We start from the raw sequence: 23,081 nt of genomic DNA on the forward strand, positions 1-23,081 counted from the left end.
TCTTCTAAGATAAGTCGTAAGGTTAGTATTGCCTCACGTGTTCCAACATTTCTACGGAATCCAAACCGATCTTCCCCGAGGTCCGCTTCTACCAGTTTTTCCATTCGTCTGTAAAGAATTCGTGTTAGTATTTTGCAGCTGTGACTTATTAAACTGATAGTCAGTAATTTTCACATCAGTCAACACCTGCTTTCTTTGGGATTGGAATTATTATATTCTTCTTGAAGTCTGTGGGTATTTCGCCTGTCTCTTACATCTTGCTCACCAGATGGTAGAGTTTTGTCATGACTGCTTTTAACGTGTATTATTTCTGGTGAGCTTATGCCATGACCATAAACTAAGCACAAGGAAAGACACTGCATGTTGCAGATGTGGACCTTAATGTCAATTGCTTTTCCTACAACCATCTCTACACAGCTCTTTTCTGTGTAAGTGAAGTAAACAAGCTCTTCGTTCATGTCGCCAATCGCACTACTTCGAATATTGTATAAAAAGAAGCTTTATAAATCCCCTAGGCTGTGGCTAAGCCATGTCTCCGCAATATCCTTTCTTCCAGGAGTGCTAGTTCTGCAAGGTATGCAGGAAAGCTTCTGCGAAGTTTGGACGGTAGGAGATGAGGTACTGGCAGAATTAAAGCTGTGAGGACGGGTCGTGAGTCATGCTTGGGTAGCTCAGTTGGTAGAGCACTTGCCTGCGAAAGGCAAAGGTCCTGAGTTCAGGTCTTGGTCCAGAACATAGTTTTAATCTGCCACACTTCACTGTAGAGTGAAAATTTCATTCTGGGAACAATAAATTCCACACACACGAAGTCTTGGATGCAGCTATAAACAAATACCCAGGCAATGCCAGATCTCTCAGCTAGTTTAAATACAAAAATAGTCAAATATACGCTAATATATCTAAAAACAAAGATGATGTGACTTACCAAACGAAAGCGGTGGCAGGTCGATAGACACACAAACAAAGACAAACATACACACAAAATTCAAGCTTTCGCAACCAACGGTTGCTCCATCAGGAAAGAGGGAAGGAGAGGGAAAGACGAAAGGATGTGGGTTTTAAGGGAGAGGGTAAGGAGTCATTCCAATCCTGGGAGCGGAAAGAGTTACCTTAGGGGGAAAAAAGGACAGGTATACACTCGCACACACACCCATATCCAACCGCACATACACAAAGAGACATTTGTAAAGGCAAAGAGTTTCGGCAGAGATGTCAGTCGAAGCAGAAGTACAGAGGCAAAGATGTTGTTGAAAGACAGGTGAGGTATGAGCGGCGGCAACTTGAAATTAGCGGAGGTTGAGGCCTGGCGGATAACGAGAAGAGAGGATATACTGAAGGGCAAGTTCCCATCTCCGGAGTTCTGACAGGTTGGTGTTAGTGGGAAGTATCCAGATAACCCTTAAAACCCACATTCTTTCGTCTTTCCCTCTTCTTCCCCCTTTCCTGATGAAGCCACCGTTGGTTGTGAAAGCTTGAATTTTGTGTGTATGTTTGTGTTTGTTTGTGTGTCTATCGACCTGCCAGCACTTTCGTTTGGTAAGTCACATCATCTTTGTTTTTAGATACATTTTTCCCACGTGGAATGTTTCCCTCTATTATATCCAAATATATGCTAATTGACACATATCTAATTATCATTCTTTATGAAAAATGCATGTGAACTGAGGGGAAATACAACAGTGGAGTATCTCCACAGGGAGAGAATTAATAATACTTGTTATCTATGTGAGTTTGCAAACTTTACAGCATGCATTTTACTATTAGATGATGATAGCTGCTTTTACTTGTTATATTTTTGAAGAGTTACAGTGCACTGATTGACACTAGTGACTGTGGGATATCTAATTAGAAAGAGGAAGACAAGCATTTTTTTTAAAATTAGTATTAGATATGTGTTAATTAGCATATATTTCATTAATTTCATATCCAAACTGTGTGCATATTTGAACAAAAAAAAGAGGATTGAAATAAGGCTCAAACCAGTGACCCAATGATTACCAGTCTCGAGCACTACTGATTGAGCAACACAGCCTGTCCAAAAACTGTCTTAACTTTAGTGACTTGAGTTGCTCACAAAAGATCAAAATCAATTTTCTTGAGAATTCTTGAGAGTTGCATTGCGCGGCTTGTGGGGAAGCAAGCACTTACTGGCAAGTCTAGTGTGGCAAGCAAGATACTGATTTTTCTCTGTTGCATGGCCAAGGTCAAGACAGGAGTGCCTAATGCATGCCAGGAACAGAGAAACAAAGAAATTGCATAATAATCTTATGTAAAATTAATCATCATCATCATCATTGTCGTCATCTTGAACCCCAGGCTGAATCTGTTTGGAACACAAACCTTGCCATCTAGTTCTATTATGCCACCATCTTTCTGTGTTCACTCTGGTCCCGACCTCCACACCTTTCAGCTGTCTATGCTTTGGTCTTCCTCTTGGTCATTTCCTCTGCATCTCCATTTCATGTATTGTCTTGGGAATCCTCTTATTTTCCATTCTCTTTAAGTTCCCATAACAAGTTGGTCTCCATGTTTCTACCTTTCTCTGTGATGGTTCCTCTTTCACTATTTCCCTTACCTTTTCATTCTTCATCCTATCTCTCTTCGTTTCTCCTATCCCACTTCTGTAGAACTCCATTTCACATGTCTGAAATCTTTTTACATATCTTTTCTTTATAATCCATGTTTCAGACGCATAGATCAGTTTTGGGTTGTAGTTACTTCTATAAATCACATCTTTGGTTTTTTTGTGGAACATCTGTATTTCAAACCAGTGTTCTAACACTTCACAGGAATGCTTCTGCCTGTCTGCCTCTTCCTCTATCATACTTCCAGAAGTACTTATCGTTCTCCACCTTCTTTAGTTGCTCACTTCCAACCCTTATTCCGCTAGTTGGTCTACCTTTCTATCTAGCTGTAACCAGGATCTCACATTTGTTTGCATTAAATTTCATTTCAGACTGTCTCACAGATACTTCCCAAGAATCTAGCTGTTCCTGAATCTCCTCCTCACTGTTTCTCCAGATCATCAAGCCTTCCATGAACACTACTGCTTTCATTTCGTCTTCTCCAGTTTTTTCTGCCACCTTGGTCATCATCTCATTCAAGGCAACAATGAAGAGGAGAGAAATGACAACACACTGCCCTGTTTCCCACCATTTGTTTGCTGCAACCAATTTGTCCTTTCATTTCCAACTTTCACACAACTCAGATTTCACAATGGTGCTGCTGGAGCTACCTTATCTGCAAATATGAGGCCAACAGTTGACCTCCCTGGTCTGAAGCTGTGCTGTTCCTCTCTCAATTTGTTCTCGACCCTTTTTTGGATTTTCAATTTAGCAAATGCTCAAAGTACTACTTCCACACTATCGTCAGTGTATCTTTGTTCCCACCACTATCTATCATTGTTGCATCCACTCTCAAACCTATTCTCTATCTTCCTCCATCATCTTTGTCCATTCTTCCATCCACTTTCTTCTCTCACCAGCCACTGTCTCATTTGCTTCTTTCTTCTTTTACGTATACTCCTCTCTTGCTAATTCAGTCCTTTCTCGGAACCACAGTCTGAAGGCCCTGTTCATCCTTCCCACTAATTCCTTGACTCTTTTAATCCACTGTGATGTCTCCTTCCCCCATTTTCTACCATTTGTAATTTCACATGCAGCTACTGCAGCTTCTACCATAGCACTTTTAAATTGTCCCCATTCCTCTTCTAGTGTTTCTAGTTCATCCCTTGGTAACCTTTACCATGTAATCTCCTGGCATTCTTCCTTGCATTCCTTCTCCTGCAGTTTATATACTCTAACCCTTCTTTTTTGGTACTCTGCCTTCTTCCATTCTTTCATGAACCTCATGTCATCACCAGTAGCCAGTAGTTACTATCCAATGCTTCTGCACTAGATTCCTGCTGTATTACATTACTCTGTAGCTCTCTTTCTTCCACAACCATGGGTTACCTATCACTAAACCATTTCTCTTACAGAATTGCAGCAATCTCTTTCCTCCTTCACTTCTACTTTCCTACCCTTCTCCTCGCAGTACATTTTCATTCCTTTGTTTTTCTCTCCCTTCATATGCATTTAAGTCTCCCATGACCATTATACTTTGTCCATTCAACTGCTTTTGTTGTTCTTCCTCAAAGTCCTCCACCTCTTGAGATGTACAGCCCACTTGAGGGGCATACACCTGAACCACATTGATACTTCTTCCTTTTGTAATTATTCTGATCTTCATTATCCTGTTACTCATCCTCCGTACCCTTTCATAATCCCATTGCTTATCCTCTGTACCTTTTCTTTCACACCATCCCTCAAAATAATCCCCACTCCCTTTCATTGTTTGTTTTGTTTTATAGCGCAAAAACAACTGGGGTCATTCATGCCCAGGTCAAAACTACAGAACACGAACACAGAGAGGAGTTAAAAAATGACTATATGTCAGTCCCAACTGATGTAAGAGAAGACAGCTAAAAACAGAGACATGGAGAAAGGGCTAATACAGAAGCAGAGGTCCAAACCTAAAAGTTAAATGGCCTGCACCATATTGCTTTGGCAGATAAAAAGTAAAACATGGTCGACAGCCCGCTCATAATTTGCTAAAATGGCCGATAACTCAGGTGGCAAACCCAAGCTGGAGCGTAAATGGTTAAAAAATGGGCATTCCAACAGGAAGTGGTGGACAGTTAAAACTTGGGCACAATGTGTACAAACTGGTGGGGGAACGTCACTTAACAAATGATGGTGACTAAAAAGGCAATGCTCAATACGCAACCTAGTTAAAATGACCTCCTCCTGGCAGGAGGGCCGAGAAGAGGTCATCCAAGCCACAGGGAAAGGCTTAATAACCTGGATTGTATTCCCATGAAGGGAGGATCAATGGTGATGCTGAAGTGAGACCACCTCCTGAGAGATGGTAACACAGAGACCACTGGAGGCAATATAGGAATTAGTGGGCTGAGGTAAGAGGACTGCAGCCTTGGCAGCAGCGTCAGCAGTCCCGTTTACTGGCAGACCGACATGACCAGAAACCCACATAAACATCACAGTGGCTCCACCAAAGGTGAGCAAGTGGCGGGTTTCCTGTTGCACTAAGGTATGGGCGGTGCGCAGCACACACAGATATTGAAGGGCACTGAGAGAGTCAGAGATGATGATGCAAGTGAAAAGTCTTGTGTTGCCGGATGTACTCCATGACCCGATACTGGATCAAGAGCTCATCTACAAATACTGAGCAGTGTGCCGGAAGTCGATATCGAAAAATGTTGGCGCTAATGACGAAGGCACACCCGAAACCACGATCAGTCCGAGAACCATCGGTGTACAGAAATGCACTATCGCGAAGTTCCATGTGAAGGTCGTCAAACTGAATATGACAGAGTGAGGCTGGAGTAGTGTCCTTATGAAGTGAATCAAGGCCAAGGTTAACATGGGCTATGTCACAAAGCCAAGGTGGTGAAGAGTTCACACCCAACAGGAAAGCTGCAGGTAGTGTGAAATTAAGCTGCCGGAACAAGTGCCGAAAGCAGGTTCCAGGAGGTAACAGAGAAGATGGACACACTCCATACTGGCGATCAAGGGAATCATCGAAGAAGGTGGCATATGAAGAGTGGCCACGCATGGCAGACAAATGGTGTGCATACCTGCCGAGGTGAAAGTCACAGCGATAGGACAGTGGTAGTTCATCAACTTCAGCATTCAGACTCTCAACCGCGCTAGTGTAAAAGGTGCAACTGGCCTAACGGATGCCACAATGGTGGATAGTGTTGAGACAGCATAAGTGGGACAGACATGCAGACGCATAAGCAGAGCACCCATAGTCTAATTTCGAATGGAAAGGGAATGGTACAAATGGAAGAGGGTGGTTTGATCTGCACCCCAAGAAGTACCAGTGATGACGCGTAGGACATTGAGGAACCGCATACAGTGGGCTGCCAGGTAAGATACATGGGAGGAACAAGAGAGTTTTCTATCAAGCATGCGCCCCAGGAATTTCGTAGTTTTAACAAACAGAAGAGCAACAGGCCCAAGATGTAAAGATGGTGGGAGAAACCAATTGTACCGCCAAAACTTCATACAGACGGTTTTACCAGTGGAAAAACGAAAGCCATTGTCAATGCTCCAGGAGTAAAGATGATCAAGACATCGTTAAAGACGCCGCTCAGTGAGACAGGTCCATGGAGAACTGCAACAGATGGCAAAATCATCAACGTAAAGGGAGCCAGAGATACCTGATAGGAGACAGGCCATTATAGGGTTAATGGTGATAAAAAAAGAGGATGACACTCGGGACAGAACTCTGAGGCACACTGGTTTCCTGGATAAAGATGTCCGACAAGGCAGAACCCACATGCACCTTGAAAACTCAGTCTTTTAAAAATTCCTGAACAAAACAGGGAAGGCGGCCACGGAAGCCAAACTTGTAAAAAGTACGGAGGATATCAGTTCTCCAGCAGGTCTCATAGGCCATCTCCAAACTGAAAAACACGGCCACAGTGCGGGATTTCAACAGAAAACCATTCATGACATGGGTGGACAAAGTAACAAGATGGTCAACTGCAGAACGGCCTGCTCAAAATCCACAGTGTGCAGTTGTCAGTAAATTTCCAGGCTCGAGCCACCATACCAGCCAGGCATGAATCATATGTTCCATCACCTTGCAAATACAGCTGGTGTGAGAGATAGGGCAGTAGCTAGAAGGAAGGTTTTTGTCCCTACTGGGCTTAGGTATGGGTATGACGGTGGTATCAAACCAACATCCGGGAAATATACCCTCTGCCCAGATGGTTGTACATATTAAACAGAAAGTTGTTGCCCTAAAGAGATAGGTGCTGCAACATCTGAATGTGGACAGCGTCTGGCCCTGGGGCGGAGGATCGGGGTGAACTGAGAGCATGATCTAGTTCCCTCATAGTAGCACTCATGATTCTGAGAAGAGGAGAGTATCACCCTAGCCTCCTCCACTTGTTTCCGGCGAAGGAAGATAGTGTGATAGTGGGAAGAGCTCGAAATTTCCAAAAAATGGTGGCCTAAGGCACTGGGGATAGCAATAGGGTCCACGATGACACTGTCTGCTACTGTCAAGCCGGAAATTGGTGAATGGATCTTGGTCCCAGAGAACCGTCAGAGATCGGCCCACACAACAGAGGAAGGGGTGGAACTGTTAAAAAGAACTAGTGAATGGAGTCCAACTAGCTTTTTTGCTATCTCGAAGAACGCAATGACACTTTGCAGGCACCTGTCATTAATGAATGCAGTTTGCCATCGTAGGATGACGGTTAAAAACATGGAGAGCGGCGTGATAAAGAGGAAGTATAAGGAATGGAACATTCTGCAGCAGTGAGGATAACGTTTGTGAGATATTCCACCTGGTCGTCACAACTGGAGAAATCTAGTTCGCCAGGGACAAGTAAAGCTGTGTCAGCCTTAGTATGCTGTCATTTGGCTGTGCACGCAGGTGGGGTAGGAGTCAGAAAATGGATAGCACATGGGAAAAGGTCACTCGAGCACGTGTCAGAAAGAACGGACCACTCAAGACAATGGGCAATCTGGGCAGTGGAGAAGGATAGGTCCAAATGGGAACAGGTGTGTGAGAAGTCGGAAAGGAATGTGGGTGATCCAGTGTTAAGGCAGAAGAGGTTGAGTAAGATTTAAAAATATATGAATACAGGTATAAAATGTGACAACAGGTACTAGCAAATAGTGGAAGTACAGCAATGAAATGATATCATTTGTAAAAAACCTTTGCAGTACTTTGACCAGAGTATTCACAAGCTCATGGGAGAAAGTGCAATGGTTCATGTGTGAAAGATGCACTCTATGAATTGTATGATTACTAAAATTTTACAACAAATTGAGCAAAAAATTGTAATGCATTTCGTTGAAAAATGTTTCAGGACGATCTTACTAATTACTATTTTAACCTTACAAGATCAATTAAATTTAGTCGCACTGTTCCATTTCCCAGTCTGAATCATATCAGCCAAGAGGGCAGCTCTCTGACAGGTTCTGGGTGAACCCCAAAGGGAATGAGGAGCATTAAAGTCACCGAGCAGCAGAAATGGGGGAGGTAGCTGCCGAATAAGCTGAAGGAAGTCTGCCCTGGTCACACCGAATGATGGACAGACATAAAAGGTACAGAGGGAAAAAGTCTGGTGAGGAAGGAAAAGGCAAACTGCAACAGCCTGAAGGCAGGTAGTCAGGGGGATGGGTTGACTTTCTACGTCAACCATTACGAGCAGCATGACGCCCCCATGAGATGGAATGCCAATCTCAGGGGGAAGGTCAAAACGAACCAGGAAGAAATGTGAAAGCTCAACGTGGTTGTGAAGATGTAATTTTGTTTCCTGAAGGCAGAGTACAAGGGGACGCTGCAAAGCTAAAAGCACCTGTAAATCCTGTTTGTGGGACTGACGGCCATGTACGTTTCATTGGAGGAGAGTCACAATGAGGCAGAAATGAAGAGGTGTCACCTCAGCAGTTGCCAAGTGACAGCCTGCGAAGAGTTGCTGTTACAGGGCACAGAAGCTAGAGAATTCTGCTCAATGAGGTCAACAGAAACATTGGCTTGCTTGTGCTGTCGATCTGTGGAGTCTAACACAGAGCAACGGTTGGCAGTGCGCACTAGCGACACGGTGGCCGGCAAGGCAACACCCTCAAAGACGAGCTTGAGGTGGCAATGGAGAAGATCGTTTGCCTTTGGTGGACTTCAAGCCTTTCAAGTTAGCAGGTGTTGTTTGGCTGGAGGGTCATAGGAAGTGGTCATGGGAGTATTCCTTCTGTCCTTTATGGCCTTCTGGTTGTATAGCTGGTGGCTTCGCCCCTTGAGGTGAGAGTTTGATGGTTTGTTGCACAGCTGGACGAGGTGGATGGTGATGCTACCTTGACACTAGGTGATTTCACAACCTCCGAGCTGAATTTGAGGTCGCATGTCTGTGTGTCCATGTCCTTCACGTAGTGAGAGGTAACAAGAACAGGACTCTAAGTGCCAGATGGGAGAGGGCACGGTTTTCGACTAGCCAATAACTTGCGAGCAATTGGGTAAGGCACTTTTTCCTTTACCTGGATCTCCTGGACAGCCCACTCATCAAGATACATGGGACAATCCCAAGAGGCAGCGACATGGCCACCACTGTAGTTGATATAGCGGGGAGAAGGAGGTGGACAATCTCCTCATGCACATCCCTACCACAGGTTACACATTTGGCTGTGTGTCGACAAGACGTTCTAGTGTGATTGAAATGATGACAATGGTAGTAACACATCGGGTTTGGAATGTACGGTCGGACTGTGATAACTTCATCGCCTGCTTTGATCTTGGACAGAAGCACAACTCTATCAAAGGTGAGAAAAAGAGTGCAGGTGGGCAGTAAGGAGGAAATCTACCTTCTTCATTACCTGAGTGACAGCAATGACACACTGGTCAGAGAGGTATGATTGGATTGCGGCCTAGGTCAGACTGTTGCGCAGCATAGTGTAAATATCATAATTTAAAGAATTCAGAGTTCTATGTGCCTCGACACGAACAGTACAGCTGTGAAGAAGCAGGGCGTGGCAAACAGTTGTTGTGCTTGAGAATCGGAAGTAGTCTCCAGAAGCAAAGTGCCATTCCATAAATGAGAGCAGGATTTCATAGAGCTGGCAATTGCATCAACACCTTTCTGAATAATAAACGGATTTAACGTTGCGAAGGACTGACTATCTTTTGTACGTGAAACCACAAGGAACCGGGATGCAGCTGGAAGGGTCTTTGAATCGTTAGATTCATTCTGCTTTCGTTTCGTAGACATTGATTGTGAAGATGATTGGCTCATTGTGAGAAAATCCCCCATGATTGCCAGCGTCTCTGATGGTACCCCTTTCCAACTGGGTGCTCCCTTCACAAGGGGGTGCACCTGCCTTAGGTGATTGTTCACACCTCCCAAACACCTGACAGAGGGACCAGTCAGCAAATTGGAAAGGTAGCAGCCTGGCCTGTACCAGTGGGTAGGTGCGAACCCTACCTGTTGACCCGGGACTGGGAATTACACATTACCCAGTCATCTGTTATGTGTCAGATGCATGGGCCGGCCATCAGGTGTGCACAGTGAGGAAAATGAAAAACAGGAACCTCAAACACTGAAGTGGAGAAACGAGAGGATAAGGGAAACGAAGAAAGGAAAAGGGAACAAAAAATGTTCCCCCCAAGGCAAAAGCTGAAAAGTGTGTCTATTGCAGTATTATCACTTGTTCTTCTTGAGCGTAAACATTTTTTACAATTTCTTTGTGCATTTTATGGTTTAGTTGACAGTGGGTAAAATGTTATGTCAAAAACGAAGGTAATAAAAAATGGTGCCCTTTGGACATCAAAATTCAACGAACTAGTATGTGTTATAGACAATGTTTCACATAAAGATATTTTCTTTTACTTGATAAAAATCAAACAATGGAAACTCCAGGTACAATTATCAACAATGTAGGAAAAGACAGGTTGCTATTTACTGTAAAGAACAACACACGTCAAGTTATGGAGTGGCATAATCAAAAGACACTTACATAAAGCTTTCAGCCACAGCCTTCATCAGTAAAATGATGACACACACCATTCACACACACAAGCAGGCACATGTCATGCACGGTCACGTGTGCATGAGATGTGCTTCCTTGAGTGTGTGAATAATGTGTGTCTTGGTTTTACTGATGAAGGCTGTGGCTGAAAGCTTCATGCAAGTGTCTTTTAATTGTGCCTGATAGCAACTTGACATATTTCCTTTTACTTGCATATAACTCGTACTGCTCTCTTCCAATCACTATTTGTGGACTGAGAAAAGTGAACTCATATTTTGAAAACAATTTAGGCACCTCGCTCTATAGCACAAAAAAAAAAACAAATGGCCTTTCCTGATTTTCAACAAACGGCCTTTCCTGACTATAGCACGAAAAAACAAATACCTTTTCCTGATTTTCAACGAATGGCCTTTCCTGACTGACATTATATGAATGTTAACCGTTCAGATCAATATTCTTTCATTTCTCTCCTTTTTTTATCTTTTCTTAATTTTCAAAGACTGTATTGTCCCAATGACACAAATTCGAATGAAGCAATAAATTGCTGTTAACTGATAAATAAATGACTCTCATTACTTCATTTTCAAACATTTGGTGATTTGTCATTCTTTCAAATGCACACCTCCAACCATGCATATAACCCTTGTTATAATTGCTATTTAATGCCTACACTTCTCTGAAAAAACAGTTTATTCATATTCTTAGGTTGCCATGACATGTTAATTTGCCTTTTTGCTTATTCTTTCTCCTCAATATGTTTCAACGAATGATTTACATGGAACAATCTCATAGAAATGTTTTAATTTCATGTGTACATAGCTGGGGATATATTTTAACCACATCCATGTATGAGCACTTGGATTAACACATGCACACAGTAACAAGAAGATAAGCTCATACCTTTGTACCAAGCTCTGGGTAGTCCTGCAGTAGAGAAGCCATTGTAAATACTGTTGTTGACATCTCCCATACAACAGAGTGCCAGATACTTGGATTATTTTTTGCGTTACCGAGTGCATGGATAGCTCTCTGGTAGTAGCTCATAGCCTACAAAGAAGGAAATCAACATTTTTAATAAATACTATAAATTCATAACTGTTACTGTATGGTATGGAAAGTTATGGCAGTCTATAAATAACTTTGGAGCAAATGTAACACCTTACAGAATAGTAGAAACATTGAGACATCAATAGGGACACAAAGATGAATGAAAACTTCACTAGCCTTAGGACAGACAAATCCTTTTTCATGGTAGAATACATGTACATACAACCCCCCCCCCCCCCACACACACACACACACATATACACATACACGCCAGAACGCTAGTGAAATATCATTCATTTTTAGAGTGTCTGTTGATGACTCTTCATGGTAAAGAATTACTAGAGATTTTGCAAATAATGTGCTGTTACAGAAACAAACACTCTGGCCGAATAAAGCAGAAATTGCAGTCTGAAAAATGAGAGTTAAAGCAGTTTGTCTCTTTCGGTATCATATCAGGAATTGCTTCATTGTCTGTCAGCATCACAGGTCTCTTCCACAAAATAACACACACTGATGATGAAGACAATAAAAAAATACCTATAGTAAATCAAACAGTATAAGTATGCAATATAATAGAGGGAAACATTCCACGTGGGAAAAATTACATTTAAAAACAAAGATGAGGTGACTTACCAAACGAAAGCGCTGGCAGGTCGATAGACACACAAACAAACACAAACATACACACAAAATTCAAGCTTTCGCAACAAACTGATGCCTCATCAGGAAAGAGGGAAGGAGAGGGAAAGACGAAAGGAAGTGCAGCCACATATCACGAACAGTTTAGGAAATTAAATGAAAACCAACACAAAGTTAATCAATCATGACTGAATTAAAATTCCTTTCATTGCAGCTTCAATTTTTGGTTGGCTGACTGATTAATTGATTGATTGAACCAAAAGAATTGACAAAATAGGCCATCCTGATTCCTCAAACCCCTCCTTGTAGTGTAACGTACCATTTTGATGAAGAGGTGTGTCGCATTAGCATTTTTTAAGCAACAAATGATGAGTACCAACGTTTATTTTCATAATGTATTAAATAGTCTAATGTTCGGATGTATGTTTCATTTATGCACAGGTGTCACAAGATGGAGGGACGCAACACATCTGCAAGCCGGGACAACTATAATCATCATGCCACACTAACGGTACCTGCTGGTCGGCGGTTTATTCTATTTTGTCTGGGCCTGCCTTGCCCAACTTTTATTTCAAGAGTTGGACTTGTAGTCTTTAACTTCCAGCAGTAAATGCAGACTTTGAGAAAAGAACTTTGCTCAGAACAGAATGGCGAGTGTGCTGAAATACGATGGTTATCCAGAAAGTAATAGACGTTTTGGTCTATCGTGTTGATATGCAGGGCTACAGCCACCATCTTAGTACTACAACATTCCTACACTTGGTACACATCCAGCGGTGGAAGCGTATCGCCTGTGTGTCTCTGCTGCTTTACTTTTTGTGACGTGTAAAAAAAGTATGCTGCAATAGAAAATCCCGCCACTTGTGACTTGTATTCTGTGATTAGGTTTCTTTGTCAAAAAATCTGCAAACCAATTGCCATTTATCGTGACCTTTGTGATGCGTATGTAAAAGGAATAACCAGTAAAAACGAGAGGCAATGCTGCATTGACTTTGAAAATGGCCATATGAATGTTCACGATGAGGATCACAGTGACAGGCCTAGCCTTGTGACTGATGAAATGGAGACAAAAATTAATGACAAAATTGGTGAAAATTGTTACTTCACGATTATGGAACTTTCGCAACATGTACCCCAAATCACCCTGAATTTGGTGCATGAAATTGTGACAGAGAAGTTTGGTTACCACAAGTTTTTTGATAAAGTGGGTTCCCAAAATTGTAATAGAGATTGGCTGCAGCACTGACCTTCCTATAAGATTACGGGAGAAATGGTAACAGAGTTATCAATTGTATCGTAACTGGATACACTACTTGGATGAAGCATGTCAACTGTGAAACAAAAATCCAGTTGATGGAATGGGGATACACAAGCTCCTTCAAGAAACGAAGGAAGCATTTGCAAATGGAATGCTGTCGAGAAATATCTGGCTACTGTGTTTTGGGACTCTAAGGGAGTGATTCCCATTGATTTCCTCAGACATGGTACAACTATTAACTTGGACACATATTGTCAAACACTAACAAATTAAGACGGGTGATACAAAATAAGTGTTGGGGAAAACTTAGCACAAAAGGTTTGTTTTTTTCACAACGCATGTCCATAAATGGCCAATCGTACCCGAGAGCTCATATGGGGTTTTGGACGGGGGACGTTTCATCACCCGCCACAAAGCCCAGATTTGGCTCCAAGCAACAACCACCTCTTTCCAGCAATGAAGACACAGCTCGCTACACAGCACTTTTATACTGATGCCAAACAGCATACTGATCGAAATCAGCAGTTGCAATCGCAGACGGCAGGTTTCTACAGAGACAGTATTGAAAAACTTGTTCCGTGATACTATAAGTGCCTCAATCTGAATGGCTATTATGTAGAAAAATAGCTTGAGAGTGTACCTTTAAAAAGTGTGTAGTAAAACTTAGTTTTTCCATATTATTAACTTTTTATTTCAAAACATCTGTTACATTCTGGATAGCCCTACATTATCAATCCAACCAGCCTATTGCATCCGACATTTCCATCTGGAAATAGCATGAGGTGCAAAACAATTGTGCATTTAAAGTACATGAACCATCTGTATAATAGTTGGTAATACTATGAACATGTCCATCTTGATTTTATAATCATAATATTAAATCACTGAATCTTTGTGTGTTCCTAATGTTTGCAGGTTACTGTGAATTATTTGCATACTATTGAATAACTAACTGTATGTATCGACTTACCAAACGTAAGCGCTGGCAGGTCGAAAGACACACAAACAAACACAAACATACACACAAAATTCAAGCTTTCGCAACAAACTGTTGCCTCATCAGGAAGGAGGGAAGGAGAGGGAAAGACGAAAGGATGTGTTTAAATACGTCTGCTTGTGTCTGTATATGTGTGGATGGATATGTGTGTGTGTGCGAGTGTATACCCGTCCTTTTTCCCCCTAAGGTAAGTCTTTCCGCTCCCGGGATTGGAATGACTCCTTACCCTCTCCCTTAAAACCCACATCCTTTTGTCTTTCCCTCTCCTTCCCTCCTTCCTGATGAGGCAACAGTTTGTTGAAGTTTGTTGCGAAAGCTTGAATTTTGTGTGTATGTTTGTGTTTGTTTGTGTGTCTTTCGACCTGCCAGCGCTTACGTTTGGTAAGCCACATCATCTTTGTTTTTTGATAAATTTTTCCCATGTGGAATGTTTCCCTCTATTATATTAACTGTATGTATCTATTGACATTTCAATTAGGTACATTTGGCTATTAAATAAATAAATAAATAAAGATGCTGAAACCTGTTCACAACACCACACATGTGGATTTTTGATTGGGGTATACTAACTTATTTGTTAGTACAAAATTATACACATTTTCTGAGAACATTTACAGCTTACTTGTTATCAGTGCAACACAAAATTCAGGAAATAAATAAATTTATATACATTTAAAAAATCAGAATTTATTAGTACTTCAATTGCCTAGGAGTTTGCAGTTATCCAACAGCTACAAATCAAAGGGATTAAACAGTATTCAAGCAATGCAAACTCATTCTAACACCCATGTGAAGAGGAATATTGTTGACTCTACAGGGTAACAAAATCACATTGCTTCAAGGAAGATGCAAGAAATGCAACAGGTACAGTTACAATTGTCAAAACCTTTTAATATCTGAGTTTAGACTTCAGCAAAGGGGTCACCAACATGGCACTATACAGCATCATTGTATTTAGGAGAGAAAATATTTAATGTTTATGTCACTTGTGTAAGAAATAACCTGATATTGTGGGAGTGATGTGTGTGCAGATGTCAGCAATAGGAGATCTACAAACCACCAAGCAATTCTCAACTCTTCTTTCGTAGTTAAACACCTAGGGAAGAAACACTTCCTTTTTTATGGATGTCAATGATTGTTGCCTTGAAGCACAGTTAGTGGACAACGCGCTAATAATGTGAAATTATCACTAATTACAGGGCCAGGAGTATTGCCACAATGGATTTCTATAAAACAATGGAATTTGTATGAAAGATGTACTACAGCTACATTAATCTGAAACTTCCTGACAGATCAAAACTCTGTGCCAGACCGAGACTCGAACTTGGGACCTTTGCCTTTCGTGGGAAAATTCTCTACCAACTGAGCTACTAAAGCACGACTCAGAACCCGTCCTCACAACTTCAATTCTGCCAGTACCTCATCTCCTACCTTCCGAATTGCGCAGAAGCTCTCCTGCGAACCTTGCAGAACTAGCACTCCTGGAAGAGAGGACAATGCGGAGACACGGCTTCGCCACAGCCTGAGTCATGCTTGGGTAGCTCAGATGATAGAGCACTTGCCCACAAAGGGCAAACATCCCGAGTTTGAGTTTTGGTCTGGCACACAGTTTTGATCTGTCAGGAAGTTTCATATCAGCACACACTCCACCACAGAGCGAAAATTTCATTCTGGAAACATTCTCCAGGCTGTGGCAACATCCTTTCTTCCAGGAGTGCTAGTTCTGCTAGGTTTGCAGGAGAGCTTCTGTGAAGTTTGGAAGGTAGGAGACGAGGTACTGGCAGAACTGAAGCTGTGGGGATGGAGTCTGAGTTGTGCTTGGGTAGCTCAGTTGGTAGAGCACTTGCCCACAAAGGGCAAAGGTCCTGAGTTCGAGTCTCGGTCTGGCAGACAGTTTGATCTGTCAGGAAGTTTCATACCAGCTCACACTCTGCTACAGAGTGAAAATTTCTTTCTGGATACATTAATCTGTCCCATCACTACTGCTGAGATGAAGATGCAATTCTTGAGGAGTGGAAATAATATCACTGAATGCATATCATAAAGCTGTCAAGAATGTTGGCTATTCCCCGTACCAAAGTTTAAAATATTGGAGCACTGTAACTATAGTCACTTCCTCAGTCCCTCTGCTATACATGTCACAAAAGCAGTAATAACATATCTTTACATCTTCATAAGAATATTTCAGTATATATTTAGATGATATTAAAGTAGATGAAAATATCTCCATTATATAATGTGTACACTGTCTGATGTCTGAACTGCTTTAACCAGTAACTACTTTTCAACACAAAGAAAAACTGACAGGTATAAACAATATGACACAAGACAGCATCACTAATTACATTTTAATACGACTCTCCCTGGTCTCTTCCCTCGATAGTACCTGTCCTTCAACTATTCCATCATCGCACCTACTAGTCTTCTTCCCCTTCTATACTTTTCTGCTCCTCTTGTCCTCCCACCCCAAATCTTCTAACTGCACCTACCATCTCACCCCTGGCCCACCATGCTGCCAGGCAGTGATATTATGTGTGCAAGTTGTGCTTGTGTGCTTGTGTGTGTGTGTGTGTGTGTGTGTGTGTGTGTGTGCGCGCGCGCGCGCGCGCTTTACACTTCAGAAGGAGGCCTCAACATCTCTATATGGTGATAGCAATATATTCTTTTTGTCATATTGTCATTATTCCTTCATGGAATTTCTATTGTTCTGTTTTCCCTAATGGCTTTTCTTCCATCTCAAAACCCTGTGCTGTTTTCGTTTTTCACCATCTTCTAACATATTACTTTACTCCATTTCTGTCCTTTTCTTTCTCTTCTTTCCTCTGTTTTACCAGTCGTCTTTCAAACTGCATACATTGTATCTACTGTCTCATCCATGCACAACACACAGCTATGCAATTGTGTGGATTGTTGATGCAGAAAGCATCTCATGTCCCACATTATCCCTCCAATACAATTAATCCTAGAGCTAAAAATTGAGAATAATTCCTCCCTCATTCTAGCATATTTTTGCATGTCATTTCTGTACCTTCCTGTGCCAGACGAACTTGTTAAGCCTCAACCTTATCCACCTTGAGCCCTGCAACCGCCATTACTGTCTTTTTTATTTGTTTTTCTCTATGTTCTCATTGTGTTTCCACAGCGATGTCAGTTCAGTTTTGCCTTTCACTATCAGTCCTACTACTTCTAGTTTCAGTTTTTTTCCCCATACTTCATGGCTCTGTCTTTTCTGTGATTTTTCCCATATAATTCTGTGTATTTTACATATTTATACAAGTTCTTCATGTGTATTTTTATGCAGTTTACATATTTTTATTTATTTTTATACCCCACTACGGATCCCTGCTCCTTCCATCTGAGACAATACAGAAAAGTTTCTCTATTCCTTGCCAGAACCTAGTCTGCCCAAATGGCCTGATCATCAAATTACGCATCTCAGGCTGTAACCCATCCTTCCACAGTGACCTCCGTCTGTTCTAATTCCAAAAGTCCTTAGCAAAATAGTCATGTAAAGCCGTGTAAATCAGACCCAAACCTCCTCGCAATACTTCCTTTCTATCCATAAAATTCTCCTCTTCTACAGTCCCAAATTCTTTTCATTCCATCTCTCACACTGAAATTCCTGCCCTCCAGGAAATACAGCACAACAGCACCCCAAAAAACACTCCAACCTGTTCACCACCTACTCCTATCATGGGATCCCATATCCACCATCTCTGAAAGAGCCTCCTAACCTTGCCCACATACCCTCATGGCCACCAGCCTTGCCTTTCAGACATACTACATTTACCACACCCTCAGAAACTCCCTCCCACCATCAAACAAAATCCAGAACCTAAACCAAAACACAGTCATGAACATTTCCTTCAAATGCCTTAGTAGCACAGAAGTATCAATCCTTTCCCCACTCCAAAATTCAACCATGCAGAACTTGCTAAAGATCCCTTCTCCTCCTCCCACTCCCTACAGTGGGATCACTTTTTCACACCCTATCAATCACACTCAACCAAAACCAATATTGAACCCTGCCTGACTTATTCCTCTATCCAGTCATGATCCATCCCCACTAACTCTAAATCACCCCCTGTTAAAATTCCAGAATTTCTTAATGTCAAACCCTGCTTCACTACCTTTCCCCAGATCCCTCAAAATAGAAACTATCCTTAGATCTAAAGAAAGAACCATAAGCTACCACATAAAAACTGATCCTGACCTTATAATCCTAGCTGCAGGCAAAAGCTGCACCACTGTGGTCTGGACAGGATCACCTCGTGGATGGTCTACACCAGCTTTCAGATTCATCCACCAACAAATCCTGCCACAGTGACCCCATTCCAGAAATCCAGCACAACCACCAGTCTCTGCTCAAATCCTTAGGCCCATTCCAGAACTCCTCCCCAGAGTCCATCCTCCCCTTACCCCTACCACACCCTGCATTCCTATCTTCTACATGCTCCCTAAAGTCCATAATCCCGACTACCCAGGCCATCCCATTATGTCCAGTTACTGTACCCTCCTGCCCCCCTGCCCAGAGTATCTCTGCCCTTGTGGAGCAACACCTTCAGCCTATTGCCCATAACCTACTCTCCTACACAAAAAGACACCAATGATTTCCTCCACCAATCTGCTGCATTTCCTGTTCCTTTACAATTAAGTGTCCTCGTCATCACTATCCATCTCTCTCTACCTTAACGTACCAAATGACCATGGCCTTGCCACTACTGAGTGCTTCCCCAATGCACAACAGACTCCAAACCTTCAGCCTCCTTCATGCTCACCATGACCAACTATATGCCCAGCCACAATTACTTTTCCTTACTTACAATAACTTTACAACAAATCCATGGTACAGTAAGGAGCATCCATAGGACACCATACTATGCCAACCTATTTTTGGGCCAACTAGAGGAATCCTATCAGATCATGCAGAGTGCCAAATGCAACACCTGGTTCAGATTCATTGATGACATCTTCATGATCTGGACCAATGGTGAAGCTACCCTATCCACATTCCTCCAGAGCCTCAACACCTCCCCCATTTGCTTCACCTGGTCTTCCTCAACCCAACAAGTCATCTTCCTCAATGCTTACCTACACCTCAAGAATGACTACATCAGTACCTCTGCCCATATCAAACTACCAGCCACCAACAATACCTCTACTATAATAGTTGCCACCAATTTCATGCCAAGAAATCCCTTGTATAGTGGTCACTGCAACTGTAGTGATGAGCAGTACCTCTCAGTGAGGGTTTCACAGACAAAATTACCCTCCCAACCTTGTACAGGAGCAGATCTCCTGTGACTTGATCTCCCAACACCTACACCTCCCACATGCCCACTGTCTGCCCACAAAGGTCTAAGTACCAACCAGGACTGGAGCAACTGACTCACATCCTCCACCAGGACTTTGACTACCCCTTGTTGTGCCCTGAACTGAGGAATGTCATCCTCACCCCTCCCACAGTGGTATTCCTCCAGTCACCAAACCTACACAATATCCTCACAGTGCATAGATGCAAAACTTGTCCCCATACTACCACCTTTGGTAATCTGAGATACCAGCAGTAACAGAACATGCTCTGGACTACAAACATCAAATTGCACTTGACAAAACATCTATTATTATTAAAATGGCAAATGGGTTCTGGAATACCATATAAAGGATGCGATCAAAATAATAATTTCTGAAATCAGCCTCAATAAATGTGGTGGTCTTGCGTTAGGCACAGCTTGGGACCTGGCCATCAGAAGGCTGAAACGGGTGCTGCAGCCTTGCAACCAAAACATTACTTTATGTGACTCTGGACTGGGCAATAGGGAGATCACACACAGTAGTGTAGTTATATACGCATGACAGCAGCAACTACATAATAATCACCACTTGACAATGGCCAAGGAGAACTTGGTTTTATACCACTTGAAAAGGCTGGAACCTCATGATATTTTATTGGTATACATTACCATGAAACATGCATTAGGACATTGTGAAGTTACCCCAGTAAACACTAAAGATCTGGGATTACTTTATTTTATGACATGGAACTTTGTATAACATTTCCCAACTACTTTGATATTTGCGCAGTATAAAAAAAAAATGACATGAGGCTTTGTGGGCCTAGATGGGTGCAAGTCTAACTTTGATGCACAGCTGGTATAAGACTTTCACATTATCACACATTTATTGCATATGAATGCAACTCAATACTTAAGAGAAATGAAAATATTTGAAAGCAGCTGGCATAAAGATGAACACCACTATCAAATGCAGAAATTAAATACAACTGTTGTTCATCAACAAAGGTACTCACTTTGCGGACTACAAAGCCAAGCTATAATTCATGGAGGAAGAATTGTTTTCTGTGTGTAAGGAAATTTTTAAAATATAGTATTTTTGTCAAAGTTCAAGATAGAATGAGCTTAAAGATTTATTCATACACTGTTTTTCTAAGAGATTAGTTCAAAATCAGCTTAGATGTATATGACCCAAGGCCCACATGAGATAATTTAACCTCTTTGCGAATGTTTCTGTGAGGCAAGATCTAAAAAAGTACCAGGATATTTTTTGAAAAAATAACTTTGTTGACAAATCTGTCCTAGAGATGGGTTGCTATTGATTCTTAAGATGAGTACACTGTTAATAGATTTACATGGAAGAAAGAAACTCAACAAAGGCACCAATTCTGTATAGTAAATATAACAATGCATGGAATGCATTTAATATGGGACAATGGATGAGTGTGAGTTTTATAATGATGGAAGGCTAACATGGTATTGCTCATTTTGGAAAGGCGGAGAAATAACTGTGGTTTTATGAGGGTTATATATGTAATTTAGAAACATTCAGTAATACATACTACACACAGAAACTTTATATAGCATAATTTAAAATCAGATTATGCTTGCTTAGTAGTGTGCAGGTCCCAATGATATTTATTGGATAACTAACAAAACAACAAGAATTGCTCCAGTTTCATTTTAATTACATTATACTGTAGTTCTGTCACAGACTGGGCCTTTATCAGGTAATCAACAGTGATTTCCACCTCACTATTTTCCTCTAAACCATGAAAATGTAGAGGAGATTCTATTTTTTAAAATATTAAATGATCCTGCATTTTTTATTGTAAGCAATCACAATGACCATTCCGTACTGCTAGATCTACCTGAAAAGAGGTTCCAAAGTAAACTGAGTTGTTGTTGATATACCAGTGTACTTTTTGATGCAACCTGATGGCCTTCAGGGTGATGTGATAGCACACCGATATTTGCTACAGTTCTGCATGTGACCATAAAGGTGTGTAACTAATCAGACACATAATGTATTGCTGTGTTGTCAGCTTTAATGTGAGGGCTTGCATACCATATTCAAGGAGGACAATATTAATCAAATCTTAATACGTTATGTTCTTCCCAATTCTTTTTTCACTTCCAATATTTCCGGATGTCAAGATTCCTTATTTTTTCCATAGTTGCCCTTTTAAATATCTTGTGGTAATTCTCACAATATTTTAAGTATTTTAAATGCATACTGCACTCAAAATGATGTACTTATCATGACTGCTCCCTTGCAACTGATACTAGTGTACTTATTTTAATAGTAATGCAGTAGACAAGTACTTCTTATTTCAACGGCTTAAACATTTTAAGCAAACCTTTTATCAAGCAGAGAAAGTTGGACTTAAATTTTGTGTCTGTTGTTTGTCATCTTGTGATTGGGTTTTACTTGTAAACAAACCAGTTTTTCTTCCCACAGCAATACGAAAATCCGAAGTCTAGATATTGTCAACTTAGTATTGCCATATGTCCTGTTTCTTTATGCCAGCTGTTGTACAATAAACAGGAGCAAAAATGGTCAAAAATTTGCTTCATTGCTGAGTTATTGGATGTTTTAAGATGATTTTTCCCATGTATGCTGATGACTGCAATTACACACCCCCCATAAGGACAAAAAAGGTGGCTGGATTGATACTAGTGGAATGTTTGCAGAACACCATCTGCACAATAATAACACACACTGCTATGGCACATAAGACAGATGTAGCAGCCCACATGGGACGGAATATCTGCTGCTGCAGAATTTCACCACTTGCCAGTCGCATCACTTACAGCAAGCCAGAAACTGCAAAGTGATAGCCGCAGTGCCATGGGCCACGAGAATCACTTGGGCAGAATCAGAATCTGACAACAATATTTTTCTAGCATGTAACTAAAGCCAAGAGAGATCAAATATTTATGAAAATTTAAGATAACATGATTCCTGAGGTACTCTCAGCATGAGTGAGCAATGTTTGGATACGATGAAACATGTCTAATATACTCACTGATGGTATAAAGATAAATATGTAATTCAATAACTATTTAATTGTTAGTTTGTACAAAAAATGAAGTGAATGACCGATATCAATGAGGCATCGATAGCCACAAACATTATAATTCCTTACAAGATGTGATAAATGATACTGTTCCCATGCTCATTTCATGAAGAAGAAAGTATTAATATCATTACTCATTGGTATCACATGAATTAAGCAACATGATTGCCTTCGTTATTGGAAAGAGTGATACTAACATTAAGAAAAATAGAACAGTATGCAACCCCC

General features: G+C 41.4%; 1 protein-coding gene across 2 annotated transcripts in view; it reads right to left on the reverse strand.

The window, feature by feature from the left end:
• LOC124792931 (erythroid differentiation-related factor 1) overlaps positions 1 to 23,081 on the reverse strand; it is a 223,155-nt gene that overhangs the window by 42,038 nt on the left and 158,036 nt on the right. For both annotated transcript variants that reach the window (XM_047257980.1, XM_047257981.1), the window contains exon 15: positions 11,439 to 11,585. In XM_047257980.1, coding sequence (XP_047113936.1) covers positions 11,439 to 11,585 — 147 coding nt within the window. The remainder of the gene's footprint in view (positions 1 to 11,438; positions 11,586 to 23,081) is intronic.

The sequence above is a fragment of the Schistocerca piceifrons genome, chromosome 1 (assembly GCF_021461385.2).
Source record: "Schistocerca piceifrons isolate TAMUIC-IGC-003096 chromosome 1, iqSchPice1.1, whole genome shotgun sequence".
NCBI lineage: Eukaryota > Metazoa > Arthropoda > Insecta > Orthoptera > Acrididae > Schistocerca > Schistocerca piceifrons.